The sequence below is a fragment of the Ambystoma mexicanum genome, chromosome 4p (genome assembly GCF_040938575.1).
Source record: "Ambystoma mexicanum isolate Mex_15411 chromosome 4p, UKY_AmexF1_1, whole genome shotgun sequence".
Lineage (NCBI taxonomy): Eukaryota > Metazoa > Chordata > Amphibia > Caudata > Ambystomatidae > Ambystoma > Ambystoma mexicanum.
The window spans coordinates 828,002,874-828,030,543 of record NC_090927.1 but is presented as its reverse complement, the minus strand read 5'-3'; the positions used below and the strand labels follow the sequence as shown (position 1 = coordinate 828,030,543).

Below are 27,670 nucleotides of genomic sequence, written 5' to 3'. Positions count from 1 at the left end.
TCATTTGGTATTCTTTTGTCCTATTTTAAAGATACCAAGAAGAAAGATCGTTCTACCTATCTTTATATGGTATAATGTACGTACATTATTTTAAAGATACCAAGAAGAAAGATTGTTCTACCTATCTTTATATGGTATAATGTACGTACATTATTTTAAAGATACCAAGAAGAAAGATCGTTCTACCTATCTTTATATGGTATAATGTACGTACATTAGGCGAGGACAAGATGTTGGGGTTCTGCCTTTCCCGTAAGAACGTGGCCGATTCACTTTATGGTTTTATTGAAAATGTTTTACACTTGAGAAAATCAAACGTTGCTTAAATCGTATTTTTATAAGATGTTTTATATTTTTGTGTGTTTGGTGTGCACTTTTGTGAAATGAAAATGCTGAAATAAAGTTTAATTGAAGTAAGGCAACGTCACAATTATATAAAAAAGAATGTTCTATTTTTAAACTAAATTGTGTCGAATGTAAAGTACCAAAAATCCAAATGGTCTTGAAATGCACATGGGGGAAGTAACATAGAAAATGAGAATGTGACTTCTCAAAGCCATAAAATATAGGATCACGCAATTACCACAGTCAGAAAAGACTTCACTATTTAAAAGGTAGCCATAGTTGTTGATCAACTAACTGTATGTGTGATCGAACTAATGCACAAATTCACCTCACACTATTGCATAAAGTCCACAGGCAAAAAGGGAGCAGACAACACAAATCATATCATGGAATATACAATACAACAAAGCACATTCCTTTTGTAAAACTGGTGATTTAGTATTGGTTATGGCAGGAGCAGGCTACTTATGGGAAGCAGCGCAAAGCAGAAGACATTTAACTAACATATAATCTCTGCCTAAAACATACACAAGCTGTCATTTTTACCAGCTAAGATAGACTAGTTTCCTGCATCAAACCTACGAATGTTAAACTTCTTTTTAATTAGTATTACATGGGGCCACTTATTCTAACTTGACAAAGTTATTTGAAAAACAAGAATTGAAGATCGCAAAAGTATTATACAATTAGATTACGCTTCTTTGAAGTTTATCGCAATATTTATTTATTGTAACTATTATGACAGAATAATAAAGATTTACATGGGTTGGAGTTGGATGTTTTTGGATTACCAACCCCCAAAAATGTGTAATGAAGAACTCCCCCCCCCCCCCCCCCCCGACTCTTCCCATACCCTTATCAACGTCAGCCTTTCCATCACAATCCTACCCATAGACCGACCCCACCGCCCCACCAACTCCTCACACCGCCCAACTCAGACCAGAGGAGCTCTCTGGATCACCAAAAAACACTAATGCTACCCCTTACTCACCTACCTCCCCTCACACCCTCCTCAACCCCATCCCCCAACCCGCCTACCCTACTGAAAAATGTACACCGAGCCACATACACTCACGTCATAGCTTCCTAGTCTCAGCCCAGAGAAGCCCTCTGACGATCCAAAAAAACAAGACTCCCACGCCACTAGCAAAATCCTTGCGCCAACTTTTCTGTACCCCCTTCCCATCCCTCCATGGCTAGAACCCCACGAACCTTCACACATCATCCAACTCTCATAACAGGGGAGCTTCCCTCTTTTCCAAAAGAGGTCTGCCACCGCCTCCACCCACTAACGTTGCACCCACTATCTTAATTAATACTGCCCCGACCATCACCCTCTCCAACCACCCTACCAAGGAAACCGAGTGTCGTTCTGACAAAGTCCCATTCCACTGCTATCTACCTCAGCCCCTAACAGCACGATCGGCCGAGGCCCCACCCTCTTTCCCCGCCCTCATCTACCTCAATAAGCATGGGTCCTCCACCACTAAACCCCTTCAAACATTCAAGCCTGACAAGCCTCGCCTACACCCATCATCACCTCCCACTTTCGCTCCACCCCCACGACACCCCTGACTACATCTTTCCCTTCTCTCAGTATGGCACGTTTTGCCCTTTCCCATCTTATCCTACCCCCTTCCCCACTAACTTCCCACCCACTTGCACACCCCAATGGAACCCAAACACAGAAAACACAGACGCAGAGACCACCCCCCGCCCTCAGCACTACACGCCTCTCCGACCCTGCATCAGTGTACCAGGCACACCTTTCCAAGCCCCTCTATCACATCCCCTTGGATACCTATGCCTGCCATTTCCCTATCTGAACTCGTCCAAAAGCCCTCAAACACCAAACATCGACACCACCCCACCCAACTCTGACTACTAATCCCGAACACCACCAAGCCTGCCAGCACTGAACGCCCACTCCCCACCCGCCACACCCCTTCCTACCCCGGGACGAACACGACCATCCTAACATCCGAACCCACGCCAGTTCTGTCGAAGGTCTGCGACCGCCCGCTCCCTCTTCCGGCAGCAGACACCACCCACACCCCCCTCCTACTAACAGAATCCACCCCTCTGACCAACACCATCCCACCAGTCACACTGACCATCCTGGTCCGGCCAGCTCCCAACAACCTGGAATACACCACCCCCACCACATCACAATTCCCGCTCTGTAGCCAGGAACAGACACAGTATCTTTGATCTCCTGACCTCCGTTAATCCTGATCTCATATTCATCACGGAAACATCGTTCTCAAACGACTTCAAACTGATCGCACACAAAGCATATCTGATCGCACACTCATCACCCACAACAGACCCTCTAGAGGCAGGAGTACCTTTCCTACACAAACCACACATAACCATCACCTTCTCCGAAGCTCAGCCTTGCACAGTTAATTGCAAATCCCTACTAGTCAAACTGTCTCCCTCCCCACCCCCACTATCTCCCACAGCGTCCTACGCATCTACAGGCTCCCCGGATACGATAGACATTTCGTCAATACCCTATGTGATATGCTAGCAGCCACATTAGTTGCCCACCCACCACTCGCCCTACTGGGTGACTTCAACATCTGGTGTGACGCGCCCAACAACCCCATGACTCAACCCCTGGTAGACATACTGTAGGCACGCAACCTTAGCCAGAGATTACAGGACCCAACCACACGGCCGGCAACACCCTTGATGGAATTTTCAGCTGGACCTCAATTCCACCCCAGACCCCTCATCTGGACATACCACTCGGCCATCCATTTCTCTCTCTGGAAACCACCTCAGCCTCACAAGGTTTGCTCTATTCCTCCCTCACAGTTCGGGTGCTGGAACAAACTCAAAATAATAGCAAACATGGCAGAAGCCCTGCTCCACGCCCTCCCATCACTCCCGGCCGCAGATAGATCCCAACACATCGACCTCTTCGATTCCTGGCTCAACAACTCACTCCTTCCTCTCACCCCCTCCAGCTCTACTCCCACCCGCCAAGGACCGACACCCAAGTGGAAATCTTTCCCTCGAGTGCAAATGGCGAGCCTGCAGAACTCCTCAAAACAAACCTGCTTACCCTGCCATCACAGCAACTATAAATCGGAGATCTGCAAAAAAAGCCTATTACAGTAACAGAATCCTAAGCTGCAGCAATGCAGCAATAAAAAGCTCCACAGGATCATCACTGAATTCCTGAACCATTCTTGCACCGCTGCCCCAATCACCTCCTCCCAAACGCTCTGCAACTCCCTCTGTGAACACTTCCACACAACAGCACTAGACAGGACAGCCACCCACAACGCCAAACTTACAAACCTCACCACCCGTTCAACACCCTTTCCTCAAGAACAAACTCACATGCCTGCAGACACCCCTCCACTCTGCTCTTTCAGCCCCATATCGAGCAAGTAGTTCATCAAACTGCTGTCCCGACAACCAACTTTCCGCCCCCTCCACCCGCCTCACTCCTCAAAGAAATCTTCACCTCCACATGTGCAGGGGAACTGGCCAGGTCCATCCTTAATGACTCCCCTACCTCCAGAACCCTACAAAATGGTGCATGTCAAACCCCTCGTAAAGAAACCATCCCTCGACCCTCTCCAACCAATCCACTACAGGCCCTTCTCCAACACCCAATTCTTGGTAAAGCTCATCGACTGCACGGCATACTTCCAGCTCAACTGTTTGATAGAAACCAACAACCTCGTAGACCCCGCACAATCAGGCTTCTATCTTCGCCATGGAACAGAAACCATCTGGAATGACCTCAAGTCACCGTAGACTCAGAAAGATGTGCCGCCCTTGTTTTTCTTGACCCCTAAGCAGCCTTTGACACTAAAATAAAAATAAAAAATACTTTATTAAGTCCGGCAAGCACAAATTATACAGACACACAAAGGTGTATCACACAGTACATGCATTATTATTTTATTTATTTTTATTTATATATTTGTAACGCGCCGGAGCTCGCAAGCATCAGGGCGCGACAAGCACACGAGAGGACAGATCACAGGACAACATAAAAAAGAAAGGACGGGGGACTCAAGGGAGTCCGTGCTGAATATGTAACGGCTTACCGAAAAAGTATGCATCATGTTGTGGGTCACGAGGACATTCAAGAATAACACATACAATATTCGGCAACTCCCGCAAACACTTCACTAGTCCTTGGCAAGGAATGCCTCCCATATATCCTTTGGGTGTGAGAAAATCGGCAGCATCGTCACATAGGTGTTCTCGAAATCATTAATCCATGTCAGTTCCCTCAGCCATTTCCGTTCATGCGGAGCTTGCAGACCCTTCCACTTTCGTAGAATGCATTTCTCAGCCACCATACATGCAATAATAAAAAAAAAAACTTCAAATGTCGTTCTGTGATTCTCCCTCCCCCGCCCCCACCACTAGTGTTCATGGGTGACTTCACCTTCCTTACAACTACAATATTCAGCGTGGCAGAGTCCCAAAAGCCTGCAAGGACAACAACAATCATGATCTGGGTAGATACTCCTCAATTTGTGTGGTGTGTAGTGCAGAATTTGTAGGATTTTATATTGATCAGTTTCATCCTTGCACTTCTCATCTGTTATATCCAACTCCAACTCTGCTGCCCATTTACCTCGGGAACTATCCTCCCCCACGAGAGTCCCTTCCAGGATTGCTCTATAAAGAGTAGCTAATATATTCCGGCAGCCAAAGACTAGCATCTTATCCTCCGGGAGGCTCCATCAGGGAGCATTCCCACCACTTCTGCACAGCAGCCCTCACCCTATGAAGCTGAAGCAGATCAGTGGGTGTGCCGTCATGCCCCTCCCTCCAAGTGCGGCGCGTCAAGAACTTTCCGTCTGGAAACAGATTCTCTATTGTTTGGTATCCCAAACCAGCCCAGTGCACCCTCAGGTCACCCGTTGGGGTTAAGGTGGGGAAGTGACACAGCGGTAGCCAGCGGCAGTACGGGCAGACAGCCTTGACTCTCGTAAAAATGGCTCTCCGGGCCAGTAATGTTGTCTGTACAGGATCAAACGGACAGTCATCCTTATAGGTTTCATGCAATATCAGCGACCCAAAGTTGGAACTCGCTGCCACAGCCTTTTCCAGCTTAACATGCAGTGGGAGTTCGCCCGCCCCATACCAGTAAGTTGCATACTGCCCATGGACTGCCAACCAGTACACATCCAGGTGCAGGTTAGTGAATCCCTTCTATTATAGGGGCACGCTATACCTCCCCATTCTTTTGGTTTGAGGCCAATCTGCAACCAGACTGGCCTACACTGAACGCCAGTGCCTAGCGAGGTTGCAGAGCTGTGGAATGTGTAATGCTTCAAACTGCCCGGGCCCATTCATGAGCCCCTCCTGAGAAGTACACAGAACACAACACTGCTGGATCAAATACCCAAGGCCAGAGGCTGACACGCTGATATGACAGTGCATTTCTATACTCTTTTTTCCCCCCTTTTTTTCTGGGGAATTGACTGGTTTGTTATTATATGTGCTGTTTTATGGGTGGGGAATGGATTTAGCCACTCCGTTTGTATACAAGGGGATGGGGAGGTGGGTGTAGAGCAGTAAGCAGCCCTCCCTGTTATGTTTGGCATTACAACCCATTTCTCTCCACTTTTGGTCTCAGGTGTATTAGTTGCCTGAGGTGACTTTACAACTCAAACCATAAACTTGAACGGAAACACTCAGTGATTCGCTGTAAACAAATACCCGGGACTAAGAACCCTGGACCTATTAGCACTTACATTCTAACACTGAGTGGACTGCTTTTGTTTCACTGGCGATGTACTACACACATCAGGTGAGACCTCTGACAAGGCCAGCTCTTACAAGTGACAACAATGAGCTGTTGCCTAAAACTGAAACCGTACACTACACTTGGAATACTCAGCCAGCCGATGCACCTAAAAATGGCAGACAGGAACAGCACTTGACGCATGGCCTGGTTTTTGACGATGGACCTTTCAAGTTCATTGAGTCCCTAACCACGTATCTAGGAAGAACTCGTAATTCGGACAGAAAAGAACTGAATAAAACTGCTCATCGAGGAGGTGTCAACCAACGAGCAACTGCCTGCTCAGGTAGACACAGGGATGCAGACTGTAGATCTGCAATTGCTTGGCCCAGTAACACACCAGGACTGTTATCAGTAGAATAGCCACTACCCTTTGCAGCATCTTCCACGCCTAGACCTAACAACTCAAAAGTGGAAAGAATGGGGAAGATAATAACCTGGTACAGCAGGTTTGGGAAACGGCCACGCTTCACGAAACAGAATTGAGTCCAAACTAGACCAAGAGGTTGATGTAGAACTAAAGTACCAAACCTCCAGAGGCGTTGATACTGGGGGATGGGGAGGAGGGGGTATCTCAGGAAGCTATAGCCCCGGGTCTTTTGGTTGTAGCCCAGGATAGAAGCTGAGGGACTACAACCAAAAGACTATAGCTAGCGCTGAATCCCACCAGTCCCGACATTAGCTTAGCCCCTGATCTTTTGCAGACCTAGAAACACCCCTGCAAACCTCTAATATGGAACAAAGGTTAATTCAGCAGGCACAGGAAGGTAATTGGGCACAGGGGTCCTCTTCCAACTGCACGGATACGTTTACATAGCTATCAATATGCGGACTCTCTCCTGTGCACCAATAAACAGAATGCAGCAATCTCCATGATTAATTTTGGCCTATCTGCACACATAATTATACAACACCATGCAAACAGCAACACTCCTTAGAACGCAGCTATACCTCACAAAAGAATCAGCCTAGCTGCACACAATCTCATATACAAGTACAACCTCCACTAGAATGACATACTACTGGTTTCACACAACCTCCTAGTCTCCAACCCAGGCCTCCCCATTGCTGATACCTACATCAGTGCCTCCTCCAGACAGACTTTCACTGACATCCTCTCTGTCATCCCCTCACCAGACATATGGAACCCTCATTGTCTCAGCTCTCCCTCCTCGCCCATTAATGGTGGCACTCAGTGGGAGGTCCTCTTGGCCTCCTACCATGCATCCAAGACCATCATTAATGTTTATCTGAATGGCACGTCTTGGTCCAGGGCCCTCAGCCCAATAACCTTTTTGATAGGCTTCTCCTGAGTCTCATCAGCTTCCTTCCTTCTCCTGCTACTCCTAGTAGCACCTCTCGGGCTCCTTCGCCACTTCCTGCCTCTGCCACCTCTCTGGCATCTCCCTCCACCTATCTGGCTACTATGCCACCTCCTGGTACCACTCTGACCACTTCCAGGCCCCTCTACCACTTCTGCTGGGTGTACCTCTAGCCTGTTCCCCACCCTGGAAAACTTTCAAATGTGGCAACCTGCTTCACGTCGCTACTCTCAACTCACACTCTGCTGTCAAACACTCCTCTGACATCTGCCACCTCCTCGCAGACCTTGACCTGGATGTCCACGCTCTCATAATAATAATAATAATAATTTAGCATTTATATAGCGCTACGAACCCTCAGGTATCTGAGCGCTGCTTATTATTACCCATGGTGTGTGGTGCTCATCAAGACTTGGTTCACAGCCAGCTCGGTCACAAGTTTTGACACTCTCCTCCCTGAAGGCTACAAGATCCTCTCCAAACCCAGAACCAACCGACCCAGAGGTGGAGAAGCTCTGATCTTTCCGGTGTGGGTCCCTGCTTCTGTCATTCCAACGCAGGCCTACTCCTCCTTTGAATTCCTGTTCTGCACGCTCTCTCTCCTAGCCATGTTGCCCTCTTCCTCTCAGAGTGGGCTGACTTCTCCTCTTCTCTCCTTGCCTCTACCCCTCAACTTTTCCTCCTCAGAAACCACAACATCCAACACCTCCTCTGGGCTCTTCCGCAACCTCTGCAACACACTCTCTTTCCAATCTACCCTCTGGTCCAACACACTCTGCCAGACATAGCCTGGATGTTCTAGTCTCCTCAGACATCCCCCTCTTACCATTCCTTTCTCTTGAACTGTCCACTTTCTGCTCTCCTCTCACCTGAAACTGTGTCCCTCAGGCTAAGCCCACCCCAGCACTGCCACCCACCTTCTCTGTCAATCAGCCCATGAAGCGTGTCAGTGGATGCCTTTATCGCTACCTTCTCTGCTCCTCCTACGCCTGCAGCTGACTCACAATCTGACACATCCCTCTGTGCCCTGCATCTTTCCATCTCCAACGCTCTAGACAGCCTTGCCCGGGTCATGAAAACCCCCCTGAAGCCTACCTCAAAGTGCAATTCAAGGCATGACTCTGACCTCGCCGCCCTGAAACCCAAGTGCAGGGTGGCTCAGAGGAAGTGGAGGTCTTCGGGCGCATACTCTAACAAACTGGCCTGCCGCCTGCTCCAAAGGCAATACAGACTCTCCGTCCTGTCCAAGAAGAGAGTCCACATCCAAGCCTGTGTCCCTGCAGACTCGAACAACATGGCCGAACTCTTAAAATCTGCAAGGAGCTGGACAATCCTTCTGCAGTCTCCACCTCTCCCGTTCCCTCCCAGGCCCTCTGTATGGCTCTGGCCCTCCACTTCACAACTAAACTCAGGACATCCTGTCCTCGCTTTCCTCTTCCTCTTAGGCCCCCCTTTGGCCGCTTCTCCCTCTCCTCCTCCTCCTCCTCCTCCTCTCCGACAACACCCGACAATGTTTCTAGACAAGTCCGATCTATAAAAGTGTCGTCCAAACAGGTGCTCCCCTGCTCCTCCAGAACATCAAGGACCACATAGCGACACCCTCGCTCCAGCCTTGGCCGACCCCTGCAATCATTTTCGCCACTGGATCTTCCCCTCTCTCCTCAAGCATTCCCTTGTGCACCCACTCCTTAAAAAGCCTTCTGCCGATCCTACCTGTCCAGCAAACTATCGCTTAATCTCTATCACTCCTTTCCTGGGCAAACTCCTGGAAAAGCTGGCCATCTCCCAGCTTCCTCTCCACACTGAATCTGCTGGTTGTCTCCATGACCATCAGTCTGGCTTCAGAGCAGCCAGAGGCACAGGAACTGCACTCCTGAACACCTGTGAAGATCTGCCCTCTATTCTGGATTCCAGCTCTCCTCCTGTCCTGATCCTGCTTGACCTTTTCTCTGCTTTTGACACGGTCAATCACGCCAGTCTGATCAATCAACTGTGCGAACCTGGGCATCACGGATCTGGCCCTGGAGTGGTTGACCTCCTTCCTCCTGAACCAACCCACCTAGGTCCAACTAGAGTCTTTTCTCTCTACCACCTATCTCTCTTTCCACATGTGGTGTCCCCCCACCAGTGCTCCAACCTCTCACCCTGGCTTTTCAATGTCTACCTGGCCCCCCTCGATCTCTACCTTCTCCTCTAACTTTGTGTTATGCAGATGACACTCGGCTCTCTTTCAGGGTCCCCTCAGCCTCCTCTCCTCTCTCGCTTATTCTTGACTGTATCTGCGATTCAGGATTGGTGCACATTCAACGATCACTGACTTAATGCCAGTAAGACGGAGCTCCTTCTCATTGGGACTCCTACTTTCCCTCTTTCACTCCAGCCGCCCTCCGTGGGTCCTCCCCCCTTCGCCGTCCATTGAGGCAAAAAACATTGGTGTCATCTTCGACTCCACTCTTTCCTCACATCACTGACCTTGCCAAAAGGCCCACTAGCAGCTGCACCTCCTCAGACGTATTCTCCTTTCTCACTTGCCCCCAGAAGTTCAATGTCTCCAGAGCCCCAGTTGTCTCTAGGCTGGACTACTGCAAAAGCCTCTTCATCAATCTGCCTTCCTCTACTCTTCGCCCTCTGCAACTAATCCAGAACAGGAATGCAAGACTTGTCCTTGGCCTCGAGCCCAGGGAACATATCTCTCCAGTCCTGAAATCTCTCAACTGGCTCCCGGTATCTGCAACCATCATGTTCAAGACCCTCTGCATCATCCACAAGGCTTTCTGGGGCCGGGGCATGCACTACATCCATCGCTCTCTTCCAAAATACATTCCTTCTCGACCCCTTCGCTCACCTACCACAAACTCTGAAGGTCACACGTTTTGCTAGGCAGAGAGTGGGGGGTAGATCGCTCTCCTCTGCAGGGGCCTCCATCTGGAATGGCCTCACTGCCCCTCTCAAACCTGAGCCGGACCAGTTGAAGTTCCGGAAGCAGCTTAACACCTTCCTTTTCTCCTCTGCTTTCTCCCTCTCTCGCTTCCTTGCAGACCTACCTGTGTGCTGCGCTGACTGGTTGCTTGGCTACCCACAAAATCTCAATGGGTACCAGGCTCCTCCATGATCAGTCTCCCCTGCACTGCCTCCGGGCCTACCACGCACTTAGGGGCTGTAACTGTAACCGTATAATCCCCTGCCCCCCTGCACTTACTCAGAGCAATTCTACCCTGATTGCACTTCGCCAGTCCCTCTCCCTGGCACTTCCCCAGACCGGCTCCCTGGCACTTCCCCCTCTCCTTTCCCCCTGCACTTTGCGTTGTCAGACCAATCTGAATGTCCTCCCTCTGGCACCCTCCCTTGTCTTGTCGTGCCTAGAAACACTTGTGAACAGGCACATTATAAATGACATATCATATCATTCTCACACTAATCCTAGCATTAGAATGCAGCTAGCCACCACAAAATTCGGTATAGCTGCACACATACTGAGAGCACACCCGCACTACTTACCACCTTATTTTCTCCACTGACCTGGACTACGGTTCCAGAGGGCGTTAAACCGTGGCGCATTGCGCATTATGATCATACCAATGATGAAAGGTGCTATACAAATGCCCAATAACATAACATTATGATGTGTACAATTATTACAATTACTGGCGACACTTTTATGAGCCCCAATTCTAAAATGAAAAGTAAATACTACTACTGCAACCACAAATACTACTGGTGATATTATTGCTGCTACTACTACTACTATGATCGTTCAATACTGTGGTTAAAAGTAATAGCAGTGCTTGTAGTAGCACACATTCATCACTGAAGTAAAAATGCCAGTAGTTTTAGTACAAGTAAACAGTATCAGGAAAAGCAGGAGTGATTTTAGAGGAAGCAATAGTAACTGTAGCAATACCAATAGTACTACTAGAGGCTGGGGGGTGTGGGGGTTTTATTTTGTAATGCTAGCAGTATGAGTGCCAATAGTAGCATGATAGCTGCCATCAGTAGATTTTGCTCCAGAGGTTTAACATGTAGCACATATGGAATTGTTAACAATAGCAGTAGTACTTGGAGTACAGGTCCTAACAGTAGTATGGAAAGCAGTAATTGTAGCAACAGAAGTAATAGTAGAGACAGCACTGATGACAGTGGAATTACTTTAATTACCAGTAGCTGCACTTGGGGAACCATCACTACTAGTCCTAGTAAAAATAATATTACTACAAGTAGTAACACCAGTAGCTTTAGAAGTGTCACCAGGAGTAACGTCAGTAGCAGTACTTTAGTAGCTCGGCTTGTCCTAATGATACAAAAGAAATATACAATACCCCATTTACTGAAAAAAGCAGAAATAATATAAGTATTGCTTGCAGTAGAAGCAATAGTCATCGTAGCTGTAACACAAATCAGTAGCAGCAGCACCATGTAGACCCTAAAAGTGGTTCCAGCAGTAGTATCATTAATGGGGTAGGAAAGCATGTTTGCCAGATCTGTATGTTATGTGGGGTCAGGAATGCCTGATAAATGTGTATCTGGTGGAAGAACAGGAGTGCAAAGTATACAAATGTGGCAGGATCACCATGTATAGAACTCTAAGGGATGGTGCCGGGGGGGCGCAGATTTACAAGCATGTAATCGTCTTGCAGGAAAGTAAAAGACAAAACAACCTTTTAGCTTTGCACCATCCCGGCTGACTTGGATCTGTAGGCTATATGCGTGGTCCTTCTGTGATGTTTTTTCCTGCCTTAGAGGTAGAAAGAAGTTCTCAAAATTGGGGGCAGCCTAAGTCAGAAAAGTGATAACAAATAAGTTAAAATATACATAGGTGAAATGTTTGATTTGGAAATCAAGAGGTAAACATTGATGGTGAGGCACAACATTTATTTTCCAAAATTAAGCATATTTTCCCTTTACAGAGTCATTTGAAAAGAGTCGACCAGGAATCTGCAAATACAGTTCTTCTATATTGTAATGTTACAATCCACAGCATTTATTTTAGTTTGTAGTTACAGATTCAGTTTCAGCTGTCGGGATGCTTCAAATCTTCAGCCATTTGTTCCACTGAAATAGTGTGTTCTTTGGGTACCATTTTCACAGCATGCAGTGCGTAATTAAGACTGGTATTATCAATCCAACTCCAAGAGGAAAACAGTGGGTTGTAAAACATTCCATTCACAGTCTCCACAAGAAACCCATCTACAGAAGGAAGAAGAAGAATAAAAGCAGTCAGGTCACTCAATATTTAAGGTCTACAGTACAGGAGACATCAGGCTCATAAGTAAATGGCTAGATGACACTTCTTATGTTATTGGGATGTATACCACACACCGCTGCCATTTAATGATCTCCAGGCACGATGGCTGAGCTGAAAGAGACGTGTGTGGATTAGGCTAGTGGAAAGAGGGAGGAAAAATGCAAGATACTATTGCTATTGTGTTGAATGTAAATTGAAAATACACTGAGCTCCGAGTACAGGTCTTTCTCTAGACGTCCTATGTGACGTGTATTATACGCATTCATGTCCAGAGAGGAGCCTTGCATGCCCATGGTGATAGGCCGCATTGGCTGGGACTTATACATAAACTGATTATATAGGTGTAGGGTTCTCTTATTTGAGGTCTGTTGGTATCTCTTATTTGAGGTCTGATGAGAGGGTTCAATTGCTCTCTGTGGTATAGGTATAATGTGTTTGAGCATAGAGGTTAAGAAGGTTTATACAGGACCCGCTGGTTATCTGGAGCATCTGTCCAGAGTGGCCATGACATCTCAGTAGTGGTGCTCTTTGGGTAAGGTACTTTTGAGGAATAGATGTAGTGAGGCACCCTGGAGTGGCTTATTTTCTCTGGCAGTGGACTGCTCACAACTACTGGTCCTTTCGTGGGAGTGGGAGAGCAGGGGGAAGAGCATGCAGAAAATGCTACCAAGTAGAGATCAGTTGAGACTAATTCTTAGGGGATTTCACAGTAGGGAATCCAGAAAGGGCAATATCCTGATGGGATGCCTAAAAACTCTGTATGCTACAAAGCCAAGGTGATATATCTATGAGCCAGTCACACAAATGACATTGTGCATCAAAGAGCAAAACACTCTAGGGCACTAATTACATTGGACTACAGGGAACGAGATCACAATGGTATACAAGGGGGAAAAAAACAATTCCACCCACAGTAAATGTCACAGCATAAACATGAACTTGGTCCACTGTAGTTAGACCAAGATCTTTTAGAAAGAAACCTTTGTCACCAATATTTGAAGTACATTAATGTAGCACTTTCTGAAATAATCCATATATATAGAAAGCAGTCTTGATATTATATGCATCTGTTAGTGGTAATTCTTTAAGAAGCTTATCAACTTTTATTTTATATTTATTGATGTTAAAACACGTAATTAAATCTTAAAAAACAAAATACATTATTGATTTCCTACCTTTGTTGGGAGTAAAAAAAACCTTTTCTTTAAAGGAACCCTTCTTTGTTCAATTCATTACATCAGCAGGATACATTCCAACCTACAATTCATGAATTTACCACTGTTTCTAGCCCCACTATTAAGTTTACAATAGTGTCAAAAGATCCTAAACAAATATATTATCATACATCACATTCCTATTTGTAACGTCCAGAAGTGGCTTAACATGATATTTTTCTGTTCCTATTTCGCTAGTGATGAAACATATCAGTAGTGCTAGTCCTATTGTTCTATGTTCAGAGGGTTTTGTTCACTCCATGGATCTACATTATGCCACTGTAATCTGCAAATAACAGATATATTTAATTTTTTTAGAGCACCAGACCTATATTTATATTGGTTTTTGTCTACCATTTGGAAAATCAAAAAAACATTTGATTAGGTTTCCATGTTAAAGATGTATAGCTCATCAAATCTTTTAGTTTAATACATTCATTCTTCTTTCTGTTAACTATATTTTGATCTCAAATCAGTATTCGTACCATCCAATTTTGATTAGTTTACTGGATTTGAGAGTATGTTACCATATTGAATATTTTTGTATTTAATTATTGCATGGTGCTTTCCAGGAAAGATTTAAAAAATGATCAGCTTGTTGGTATCCTCATCATGGAGGCACGCTAACAATTGTGTTGCATTTCTTTCTTTATTTTGCAGTTTCTTGTCAACACCTAATCATAGAACATTTTCAATTATGTAAAGAAACATTATATTGCAGAGGACCACACTCTATAATAGGTGTTTTTGTGTAACAAAGATTACAATGTTTCGGGATCTTACAGTTGTCGACTTTTTAACAGCTCTGCATGACTCACAGACAATATATCTAGGACATATGTCCAATAGTCACGTGATCACTGTACAAGTAATAGGGTCGCTGTCGCTGCAATTATATAGATGTCAAGAGCGTACCCAGAGGTCTCCACCTTAAGACTACTACATTTTATGGTGATCCAGATCCTGAGATGTTGAAACAGGGGGAGGGGGGCTGAAAGTAATGAATGCTTCTTTAAACACATACATAAATTAGTTGAATATGCTCAAAAAGATCCAGTGAAAGTATTAGAAAAAATAAAAACATTAACAGTATCATCGAATGATCAATAAGCAGAAATGGAGAAAATCAAAACAGCTATGTTGCATGGCTTTCACAAATATGAAAAGAAAATGAAAGCGCAAAAACAATGTACATTTCTCAGAAAGAAGTTTGATTATGAGATGGCACAATTCCATAGATTTGCAAAAAGATTTCGAATTAATCAACCAAGACTTGTATATTGTAACCAGTTGGACACAGATGCCTCCAAAAGTATTGAGGTGGAATCATCCAAAAGTGATATGCAAGCAGAGACTGACTCATACAATTTTTTAAGAAATGCAATTGCTACGCCAGGATGTGAAATCCAATACAAACAGCAGAGAAAGAGGACAGCCATGAGGTCGAGAAAGGGGTTTTGGAGGAGACAAGATAGGAAAGAGGGGAAGACTAAAGATAATTGGGAAGACTCAAGAAAGTCACTGACTGATAGACGGGGGAAATTAGTTTTGCTGATGATTTACAAGCCATAAAACTGCCAACACTGAATGATCAATTTACTAACGCCTTAATGTTAAGATTGAGTTTTTGTGCTTCTAATGAATTTGACTATACTCGAGTGAGTATAGATTTACATTTCTTTGCCTAAATGTAAAGCTTAGGAAGTATTTTTCTGATACCCCTAGTAATAATATGGTAAAACCAGTACCGTCATGTAGTTTCTTGCAGATTTCTGATGTTCCTACTCCGATAGAATTGCTGGGGGTCAGAGGAAAATATTGATCCAAATAGCCAAATAACTAGTGATGCATACCATGATATGGACCCAATTACATTGGTTTTATCAGCATCTCAGATTATATGAGATCACTATGGTATTGAAGCAGACAGCATTCAACCAAGTGTTTTTAATAGAAAATCAAAATGTAATCCTCCCTAAAATGGTGAAAAAGGTGACATCTTCGAGGAACTGGTAATAGAAGATCTATTACAATTAAGAACAATTTCTCTACATAAGAAAAAGGAAAAGTGATTAAATCATTGTATACATTGAGGATGGATAATATGTCATTAAGCACTCTGATAAAAGGAGTAATATTAGGTTCTGAAGAGTAAAGGCCTCATTATGAATTTGACAGAAATGGAAAAAGGTGGGGGGTAACAGAATTACCACCACCTTTACTGTTCTGCCAAATTTCACGTCACAAAAACTGCAGCTGATTACGCCGGCGGTAATTGCACTGGTGGAATTAGCCACAAAAAAGGTCTCAAATCCACTGTATTACAAGATGAAATAATGCAAAAAGGCTGTAATTCCTCCAAAAAACAGTACAGTTACCTCCTCCAAGTATCCAGGTGATGTAAATGAATCCACATGTGGCAATAATTGCTACCAAAAGGGTATTTAAGACCCACACCTTCCTCAAACACTTCTAGGCAACATACAGCCACAATGGACATGAACTATGCCATCCACAACCTGCTACTGTTCATTGACCTCAAACGCCATGCAAGGCCACAGCAGCGAAGGATACAGGCACCACAAAGGTGGACGAGACGTGGGTTGCTGAGGCCGCCCATACCTGGTGTCCATCTTTCCCTCCTGATCACTGACAATTAGTCATATTGTATCACCTGAGCCGGCACACCATTGCAGAGCTGCTGGCCCCAATTGAGGCAGATCTTTACAGCACTATCACCATCAGAACTGCTGAAGCAGGTGTCTGTGCTCCAATTCTGCGCCAAGGGTGCATTCCAGCACACTTTCGGGATGCTGTATGGCATGTCCCAGTCAATGTTCTACAAATTGCTGGAGCAAGTGTTGGATACACTCAGGAGGCATGCCCATAAGCACATCTCCCCGACCACCACCCATGCTCAGGTGAATTCTGAAAAGACATGGTTCTGTACCATCATCCAGATCCCCAATATCATAGCAGCACTGGAATGTACACATGTGGCATTAATGTCCCACTAGGCAGTAGAGTAGGTATATTGGAAATAGAAACACTATCATTTCATGAACATTCAGATGACATGTGATCCTGATCTCACCAAGCTCTGCTGCGTCTGATTTCCAGGGTCCACCCACAATGCCATAGCCTTGAGGAACGGCATCTTCCAAGCTTACATGAACACACACACACACACAGATCAGTGTACCTGGCATCTGGGTAGGAGTTCAAACTGATAATGAATCGGCATAGAGGCACACATGGAGACATGTACAAGAACAAATGTGACCAAACTACAAAACCCATCATTCCTAGTACAAAATGCATGAACTAGACTGCGGTTCATTACCCAACTTCCTTTGGGCACAGTGGGACCTGAGCAAATTATGAATTAGGCCTACGTGGTAAACATGAAAGCAGGCACATGATACCGTCCATCAACCAAGGTCCCTGTCAAGTTCTACAAGCTATTCCCAGCCAATGCACAGGGATACGCCTGAAAAAGGACCAGCCACGGCCACTGTATCACCTTTAGGGGTGATGCCCAAACAGACATAAACCCATGACAAATGATGATGGATACATTGCACTCTCGTGGTTGGGCCCATTCAAAGCCCAGACCCCTCTCCCGCCAAAGTGATGTAAGGGGTGTCACCCACAAACCCATATCAGCACACAAAGGCCACCAGCACAATAGAAACAGTAACAAGCACTTATGTGGAGTTACCAATGCGCAAACTGTACAAAATCATCAGTGAGTAGATGATATCACGTTTATTGTTTATGTAAAATTGTTCTTAAATATTGATTATCCAGATATTCCACCAATAATAATTACTTTATTTCTACTGTAAAGTGATTATAATGTTCGTCAACATGTTTTTCAACCCATCAGTGTTTATCAAGGTTGGACAATATTGGTACATCAACAGAATAGATTTGCGTCCAATATTAATTTGATATCAAAACCGTAATTCATTTCCAGATAATCCATAAACCATGCAACATAGCATATGTAAACATTGATTGACCCCAAAGGTTGTAACCATATTAAGAAACATGGTTCATCCTGTTGCATTCCAAAAACTTTTTTTGTCATATCCAATATTGTGTTTACTTTTCCGGAGGAAGGAGAACATTCAGAAAAGAGAGAAAAGGAGAAAACAAGGGGAAATGCCATTAGTTCCAACTTATTTGTGCATGTTCTTGTCTCAAAACTCAGCACATTTTGAATTATTTTGTAAGGAAAAATTCCTTACCGTAATTATGTTTATATGCAGTTTACTACTTGAAGTTCATCTGAATTATGTTGATTGCCTACATTTCTCCTGTTTAGAGCAGTGTCTTGCATAGAACATATCCATACTTAGATAATTAAAATCGATTTGATTCTCAGATTTGATTCTCTGATATTTACAATCTGCCCAATGGCTATGGTAATTGAATAAGGGAGAAACATGTTCCTGTATTTAGTGCTGATCTTAATTATGTCATTTATATGTACGTTTATGGTTGATTAACCGAAATAAAGTTGATGATGAATTACGTTAAATACATATTGCTAAAATTCCATTTAAATTGAATTAGGGTAGAACACACCCATCCATTTTGTAGAAAAGCATAATCATTTGATTACTCAAGTATAAGCATGATGATAGCCAATAACCCCAATTTGAAGCCAGTCGTGAGTGGGATCATATCTGTTAAAACAACTAAAATGTAATGGAGTATAATCCTTAGCAGATAATTCTTTCATATGAATACAAGTTTTATAACCCTTTGGTACGTACTACCCAAAATAAAAATGTACTAAGAAAGGTGAACTCACCTATGCAGTTTCTAGAAGATATATATATATATATATATTCATGATTAGGTGCAAGTTTCCGATTTTAATCCGTCCTGAAAGTGCTCATCTATCTGTCAAACCAATAAGTAATGAATATGAGTTACACTACTAACAATAAAAACCTACTGCAACGAATCGCGGGTATTCATAAAGTACTGTGGTGGGGTAAAGCTTAGAACGAACTGACAATAACATTTGTTTTGAAGCTAATAAAGTTTTGAAATATGCCTAATTGATGCTTGTTTTGATAAAGCAGTACTGAAGTTGAAGTGGTGATAAAACATCCTGATGAAGACATTTGCTTTGAAGTTAATGAAGTTACAAACTATTCATTGTTGATGACAAGCAGCTGTCTCAAGATCTTGAGAACAAGTGGAAAGAGGAACGTGTTATTAAACCATTGTGCATGATCCTTAGAATCAAAGTTGGAACTTTGTGTTGTCAAGTTGGATTAGGAAAAGTACTGAAGTAGAACTTTTTGCTGTGCCACATGATGTGCTCATCCTTTTTGAACATTTAAAGAAAGACCTGCTTGACTCTGAGGAAGGTGAATTCACACAGGTTGAAGCAGCTATTGTGGTGTGACTTATATTGTTTTCTTTGCTGCTAAACTGCCATATCATTCCTTATTGATTTGGTGTGTCTTCAAGTGTGAGGGACAGAAACCTTTTGTTAGAATGTTTTCCTTTAGTTTACTTTAGGCAGGGAAATCCATGTCAGGGTAGAGATAGTGAGATGTTTTTTCCAACCTTTTAATTTAATAAAATGGCATTTGTTGAAAAACGTTCATCAAGTTGTCCACCTCACATTTCTGACCCCTCACACTGCCTTCCTCCTTAAATCAAATACAACAGTCCAAGCAACTATGTTTGCTCCCCTGTCCTGTTGTCCTGAGCGAGACAGGTTTGACTGTGATTTTCCTTCTTATGGGTGTTAGACCCTTCACTGAGACGAGTAAATATAGGCACTTGTCCTCTCACTGGGACAAGTAGATTGGTTGTTGTAGTGGTTCTCACTCTTATGAGCTCACATCCTTTCACTGGGACGAGGGTCTGAAAACCATCCTCTATCGAGAACCAGTCCTTAAAATGCCAGACTTTAATAAAGCCTTCCTTTTACAGACGGACTCCTCTAAAGTTAGCCTGGGGGCAGTGCTCTCTCAAGAGTATGCTGGGATTCAGCATCCAGTACTCTACACCAGTAGGAAGCCTTTTTCCCCGAGAGCAGTCCCATGCCACGGTACAACTCGAAGCATTGGCGATCAAGTGGGCCATCATACATCTGAGATATTACTTAACGGGCAGGAAATTCAGGTTGATTAACGACCACTCACCAGTAACCTGGGTGAGCCAGAGAAACAACACTAACCCGACAGTGATGAGATGGTTCTTGGACATACAACCTTTTTGTTTCACCGTGGAACACAGTAAAGGAAAGGAACAAGGAAATGTGGACTCTGAGCCGATTCTTAATCAATTGAGATGGGGAAGCCACCAAAGTAAGTGGAAGGGTATGTGATGAATCACAGGTGTTCGTCCCTTATCCACAGGGGAGAGCCTCCCCCTTTGAGGCTATGGAGGTGAGCCCGCTCAGCAAGACCCTGCCTGTGGGTCTGGGCAAGTGGGACCTCACTGTTGCGCTCACCTGGTATCCACAGGGACGCCACCCAGCCGGGTTACTCGCTGGTATGCTTCTCAACTTTGCCCTAATGTGGTCTGCGGGGAAGGTTCTGCCTGAAAATACAGGAGGACTGTGTTCAAGACTGACCGACTGGGGTAAGTATCGTCCCTGCAGCCCCATATGATTTCAGTCCCTCTGGCGCCCTCTCCTCACCTTGTGGTAGAATTAGGCATGCTATCCGTCCTGCCTTCTTTGCAGGGGCGCGTTGTCTTTCATGGGTGAGTGCAGTCCAGTTACTTCACTGACGCCGGCCCGTTTGATATTGTTCAGGTAGGTCTTATTGCTGTTCTTTAGTTTTGTTGCTATCCTGAATGCCTTTCTTTCTTTAAAATGTCTCTTTTTTTCTCCCTTAGGTATGCAGAGCTTCAGCGCGTTGAACTGGCTTGTTTGAGCCCCGTTGGTAAATGATGCCGCATTAAGAGCGCTATGATGCGGTAAGTAAGCGCTATGCGCAGCGCTGCAAAGTCTTGCCTTTGCTAACCTGCGTTTTCCTTCATTATAGGTTGCAGTGTTCTTCAGCGCGAGTGGAATGTCCGGAGTGGTGCCAGCCGAGAGGCAACCAGCCAGGTAAGTCTTTTGAGCAGTTCGTAATTTGTAAATGTCTCTACTGCTTTCTTTAATGTTGCCTCTATCTTCCTCTTTCAGGTTGTTCTGTCCGGGAGGCGTGCAGATTCGAGGAAGCTGTTCTCAGTAGCTGCGAGTGTTTAAAGATGAAGACTGCAGGTAAGATGCTGCTGCTAATGATGTTCCTTTTGTCTCTTTGCAGGTTCTGCTTCTCCGAGGTTCGAGGGAATAGCTGGACACAGTGAGCGTCACGTTGCAAGTTGCAAAGTAACGCGAAGCGTGTTGTCTTGCTCGGGTGTGGTTTAAATAGCCCCAACAAAATAGTCCAGGTTAAGTAGTCCCTAGGCTACCACACCCAAAACACTAGACCGCATAGCTTGGTTCTTAGGGACCAAGCTATGTGGATGCCTCCATGTTGGCTCACAATACAATAAAGTAGTTCCCAAGCACACTGTTTTTCATGGTGTATGAGCCTGGCGCCATAGGAACCAGGACTGGCCCCATGAGGGCTTTTGAAGAGGATGCCAGGCTCTAGAGGCCAGAGTCCTGACTCCGCCTGGCCAATGGGTTTGCCAGAGGGGGTTTTGGGCGAGGGTCATGACACTCACTGGGAGAGAAAACCCCCTTTGGGGACAACGATTTCCATCCCTGTGAGGAACTCCCCAATCCACACACCATAGTAGCATATGTGGGACTATCTGCTATGAAGAATACTGCGAGCTCTGCATATTTGGCTGCAGGCAATGCTGAAACAAACCAGCATGAAAAAGGAAAAGATGTTGTCTCTTTAAGAAAAGATGTCTACTTAACTAAGATGACTGGAGTACCAAGGAGAAGCAGCGAGTATCGTACGCAGGTAAATCCCCCTGACCCGTTCACACCTCGGAGAGGCGGACCCGAGACAAGCCGCAGAGCCTGCGACTTTCAAGAAGGAAAAGAACGCCAGTCTGAAACACCAGAGGTCCGGCGCATCCAGGAACGGCAAAACTGTTTTGAAGCAGGAGAGTGGAATCCTGTGGCAGGTGGTGGTGGGACCATGTCCAAATAGTGGAGGGCAGGACATCCAACAAACCACGCAGAGACCATCAGAGAAGCCAGCACCTGTTTAAGGCAGCAGCTTAACAGAAGCCGAGAATGGGAGACCAGTGAAATCAAGGAACAAGAAGGCAAACATCGCAGAGGAACACCTGAGTGAATGCCATGCCCTGCAATGTTCCCCTGCGTACAGAGAGGTAACAGAGAGAACGGGAGAAGCAGGAGGCTGCCGGGGCAACATTATACAGAGGGAGAAACTTGCCCCAGTAATAATGACGAGATACTAAATATAAAAGTGTAGAACTGGAACTGTTCAAAGCATATAAAGAGAAGAGTGAATAACCCTGTGTGGGAAGTAGATAAAGATGGGGAACAAAGACCAGTGAAAGAAGGCAAAATACCATGCAAGTCCAAAGGTGAAGAATGGAGAAAGGATGGCATAAAATCCTATAATAAAGTAGTGGAGCTAAGACTATCAAGTGAACAAGATAGCTACAGAGAGAGAACCCAGGAGGGAAGAGATACCAAATTGGATCAAGCCCCATTCAAACTGAGAAATGCTGGATTAACAGACTGATATTTCTACCAGTTCAAGCAAGTGTGAGCGAAGGTGTCACAAGGAAAGGTGTCACAGACACATCGCTTAAGAGAGTACATGACCTAAGAATACAGTGGAAGAGCTACAAGAATTCATCAAGGAGATATCCAGACACTATTTCAGAAGAGCGTGTTAGGAAACAAACACAAGAAACAGACATTGATATAAAAAATTTAAAAAAGACTACCAGAAGATAACTGAACACTAGGGGAACTAAGCCATTCGGCGAGCCTCATTTAAGTTGGTTGTATTAGTGTTAGGGTCAGGTCGAATTAGATTTAGACGGAGGACATTTTTTAGATAGGCAGGGAAACCCCTCTAGCAGTAGGGGATTATAGGCCTTCTTATATGTTTATTAAAAGCAGGTCAAAATGTCCTTAACATGTACAACTCCTCCTTCCGGCCCACCACACTACATATAGATTGAAGTAGTGGCATGTATGATGAGGAACTCAGTTACATTGCAAGAGGTAGCCTATAATGAGGAACACAAGAGGACCAGAACAGGCATTGTGCACATTTAGATTGCTGAAGAGAAGGTTTGGGTGCTTCCACCAGACAGGTGGGGGCAGTCATGTACAGCCCAGTAAAAGTAAAAAAAACGGTCATATACGCAATGATGCACAGCATTTGCATACAGTGGAATATTCCAATTGCTACCAGAAGAGGAAAACACCCTCCCTGGCTCTGATGAAGAAGGGTCAGGTTACAACAGGGCACCTCAGGATGGATTTGTTGAAGTGAAAGAAAGACAAATAATCTGCCAGAACCTAACGGACAACTATTTTTAATTGCACACATATGCACCCGTCACTGTACGGTTACCTTTCACTAAATGTACAAGCATCCCTGAAAGGAATTGACCACTTGATTAATTGCCTGTGTTCTTAATTGATTTATTTAACTGTACAGACCCCTACCCTCCCTGCACCCACATCCCAAATACCCCCCGCTCCCTGCACCCTCAACCCCAACACCCTACCCATTCCCTTGTGTGATTGAGGCACATGGCAGGGTCTACTTCCTTCGTCCCTTGCAATCTTGTTGAGTTGGAGTGTTGGGACGAAGGATGCGCAGCACACAGCGCCTTGGTGGTGGGCTTGTCACGGATCCCACTATTGGGGTGGCTGACACTGAAATAGCCATTTCAACCACCCCCTGGAGAGGGGATGGGTAATAGCCTGTGAATCAGTCTTCTGAGTGGCAGATATGTGCTCTGCCAACTCCTGCATCATTTGGCTCATCACTGTAATGATGGCTATGCCATCTTCTGAACACTGACAAAAACGATCCAAAGCAGTAGTCATCCTCCTGGAGGCACCCTACACAGCATCTTGCATTGCTTGGGAGTGAAACAGTTGTTCCCGAGCAATGCGTTCCACCCACTCCTGCCGTTGCTTCATCTGTGAGCTCCTCCCCTATAGAATCAAGGGTGTGCTGCATAAGAGGGCTAGGAGGATCATGGCAGTGTCTACCCAGAAATCCAGAAGCCTGTGCACCTTCTGCATCTTCTTCTGGAGGTGCGTCTGTGTCATTATGATGGTGCCAATGCAGTAGACCGTGAGAGGATAATAGGGAATGACTTAGTTTGCAGGGGTGATATGATGGATGGGAGAGGAGTCAATCGGTAAGTGGCTACAAAATAGTTATGCAGTTATGGTGAATAGTTATATAGTTATGGTGGGCAGGGTCTGAAAGTCCCAAATGGGGCTTGTCAAATGGCCGGCAGTGTCACAGGTGACTGGGTTGATGATAGTTTCTGATTTGGAAGTGTAGGGAATGTGCATTTTGGCTGGCCTGTGGTTATGTAGACTTTCAGGTTGTGCAAGGACATGGGGGCCGGGTACACTTGGGCCCATGTTGCTTTTGAAATGAGTTGCCCTCGAACCTTAAAAGTGCACTTCTACCCATCATGGTGCAACAGCAATATTTGGGGGATCACATTATACAGACAAGGGGTTGCTGCTAATGCTCTTTTGGACATTTGCATCAAGGAATGAACAGAGGCTACCCTGCCCTTGCACGCATAAGTGAACTATATACTTAGGTCGAAACACAAGGACATAACTCACTAGGAAAATTGTCAGATCAGCTTAAAAATATTTTATTCAGAGAACAACATATCACAAGTAAAAACATATGGCCATAACTAGAGTCCTAAGGCAATAACAACTGATGCAAAGTGAATGAATAGTGTTGTTAGTAGAGATGTGAGTGGCAAGTCATTATAGATATTGAGTGGCCATTCACTGGAGGTCTCAACACATAATGTGTTTCTAGCTCGGCAGGGGTAACTGTCTAGCATCAGTTCTTTAGGTAGTTGAAGCCCTCCAAGCCGTCGTCCGGACACACTGGACCTCATGGCGAGTTTGCCGGTCCGGAAAGCTCACTGGCACCCTTGTTTCCGGAACGGCAAAATACGGGTTTGCCTGCCGGAGCCGCTGTGTCCGACAGGTCTGATGCTGCCGGCGACAGCGGCCACGGTATGCAAAGCCGCCAGGGAAGCACACGTTAACAGTGCCGGTGCTTCTGTGTCCTGTGGGACTCTATTGGAATGGGGATTAACAAAGTTACCAGAGCCTGACTTCCCGCCCGCTGGACTAGTAATAGCACAGTGGCACCAGGAAGCACCAGCAGGGTTACCGCCGGACTCCTAATTAGGCCCACTGACTCAAAAAGGTACAGATTTGCTGGTTATGGAAATAATCTCACGACGAGTACTATAAAAGAAATGTTGGAAGTGTTAAAAACCTAACTATTAAAAGGTCTCGTGTCTGTTGACCTATTGAACCCAAGCCGAGTTGCCCACCTAACATCTCTTCTGCGTTTGTAGGGCCACTTGTTGATAGACTCCTCAATGTACTCCTGAGTGTAGGATGAATGATTACTGGAAGACAAAAGTGGGCAACAATTTTGTCCTAGTCTTGAAATTTCTATCTTTCAATTTATGGCTACAATTTGTGCCATATCTGATTGCTAATAGTTACCTTTTTTAATGAGAGGTAACTCTTTCCACATTCGCGACTTTGTTAAATTAAGATGTGGCGTAGTTGTCGGCCATCACCAACTATACGTGGAACAATTCCCCGACACAGGTGGGAGGAAAAACCTACTGGCAAAAATACACACCAAAGAAAACTAAACAGGTTGGCGAAACCACAGAATGTGTCAGCCCGCAATGGTGTATTTAATCCATATGCGCATTTATTCCACGATCAAGCTAATTTATAGGACTCAATCTAAGACTCCACATGAGTGACTACTGTGTCTCATAGCTTTTGTAGGCAAGCGATGTTGCACAAGCCCTTGAAACTCTTTGTGCCGCCCGTGGGCAGGGAACAGGTATATAAGAAGCAGGCATTTATTGGTACCGGACTGCTATGTACGGTCTTTGCCGTTGCTTTAGATACCGATGGTGACTATCGAGTGTGTGTTCGGTACTTCACTAGTGCAGGAGCGTGCCACGCACATTGATTGATTGTGCGGGTGCTACATCTACAAGAGGGGATTGCTGTTTCTGTTGGCTCGGAACTCACCTGTCAAACGACTTCCGCGTTCGTGGGGGTATGGTTCACTCGCAGTAGGAACCGGAACTGAACACAGGAAACAGCACGCCGCCATCTTGGGTGTGGATTTTCAAGGGAAAAGGAAAACGGCCACACAGGGCACATCCTTCATCTGCCATCTGATTAAGATATTGCCACACAGCAATTATTTTGCGTGGCTGGGTGGGCCAACCTGCAGAGTGATAATGAATCATTGTGTGGTGTACCAAACACTGTGTGCACTCACAGGTTATTCATGGCAGTAGCCCAGATCTATTGCGGGGGGTTAAGTAAATACAGTGATGGCAAATCTGTGTCATATATGAGGGGAAAACTGTCCTTACTCCCAGGAGAGAGATGGATAGATGGTCTACTATTAATGTGCAGCAGTACAAAAGATGGCATAAATGTATAAACAAATGCCATTCGATGGAAATATTATGGTCCTTATTGACAGTTTGAGTAATATTTCTATCTCCACCACGTGTTGGACATTTCACTGTTTGGATAATAAACCACACAATACTTCTTGCTACTGATTTTGTACATTTTGAGATCCAAGAAAGGGGTTTTGTCAAAATCAGAGGTTATGGTGAAGTTAATAAACTCATTCTGGTTATTTAGCCACTTAAGGAATAGTTTTAGACGGTCAAAAACGCCATTTCATACAATAAAAACATCGATATAGCGATACCAACATGTCATATGGCTTGAATGGTAAAATATCATTAAAGACCGTTCTTTGCGCGAGGTCGTCTATGTAAAGGTTATCTAGATCTGGGGCAAAAGTTGCACCCATACTAGTACCTTGGCATTGTTTAGAATACGTGTCTTCAACCAGAAACACATTTTCTGTGAGTGCCAATCGAATACATTCGAGGATGAACTCAGTTGGCATTAACAGGTCTATTTGTTTTTCCAAATATTGTCGCATGATTTCAATACTAGCCATCTGTGGTATACTGGTGTACAGTGTTTCTACATCAAGGGTTACAAGTATGTCATGTTCTTCGATAGGGATTTAGCCTAAGATGTTTATCATTGATGTGGTATCCTGCAGAAAAGATTTCATTATTTGCACAAAAGGTCTGCGGGGGCTTGCTGCTAATGTTCTGTTGGATATTTGCATCAAGACAGAATACCATTCATGGAACACAGACCTCGCTACAGACAGAATCCTTGAGAGTACTAGGTGACAATGTCCCATTTGTTAGGGTATGCTCCTTTGTGCACAACCAACTAATTCAACTGGTTCAATCCTGAAGTGAAAGAAGGACAAAAAAATGGATGCTGTTTTGGCCAAATTGGTTATGCGAGGGTGAGATGGATAGGTACCCTGATAGATGATGGATCTTGGATTTCATTTAGACAAATCCAACTAGTCAGCCAACTGACTGATGGCACTTATGAGAAATACTGTGTTTTGAAAAGAGCTATTAACATGGCAAACACAATAGATGACAATTTGGGGCACATCATTTTGAAAGCTAATAA

The 27,670-nt window shown here is 44.8% G+C and overlaps 1 protein-coding gene across 1 annotated transcript in view; it reads right to left on the bottom strand.

Moving 5' to 3' along the window:
- Nucleotides 1–12,307: 12,307 nt before the first annotated feature.
- The window catches only part of COQ3 (coenzyme Q3, methyltransferase), a 307,137-nt gene continuing 291,774 nt past the window's right edge, over nt 12,308–27,670 (bottom strand). The window contains exon 7 of the mRNA XM_069606406.1: nt 12,308–12,639. Within this exon, the coding sequence (XP_069462507.1) occupies nt 12,464–12,639 (176 nt within the window). The 3' untranslated portion in view covers nt 12,308–12,463. The remainder of the gene's footprint in view (nt 12,640–27,670) is intronic.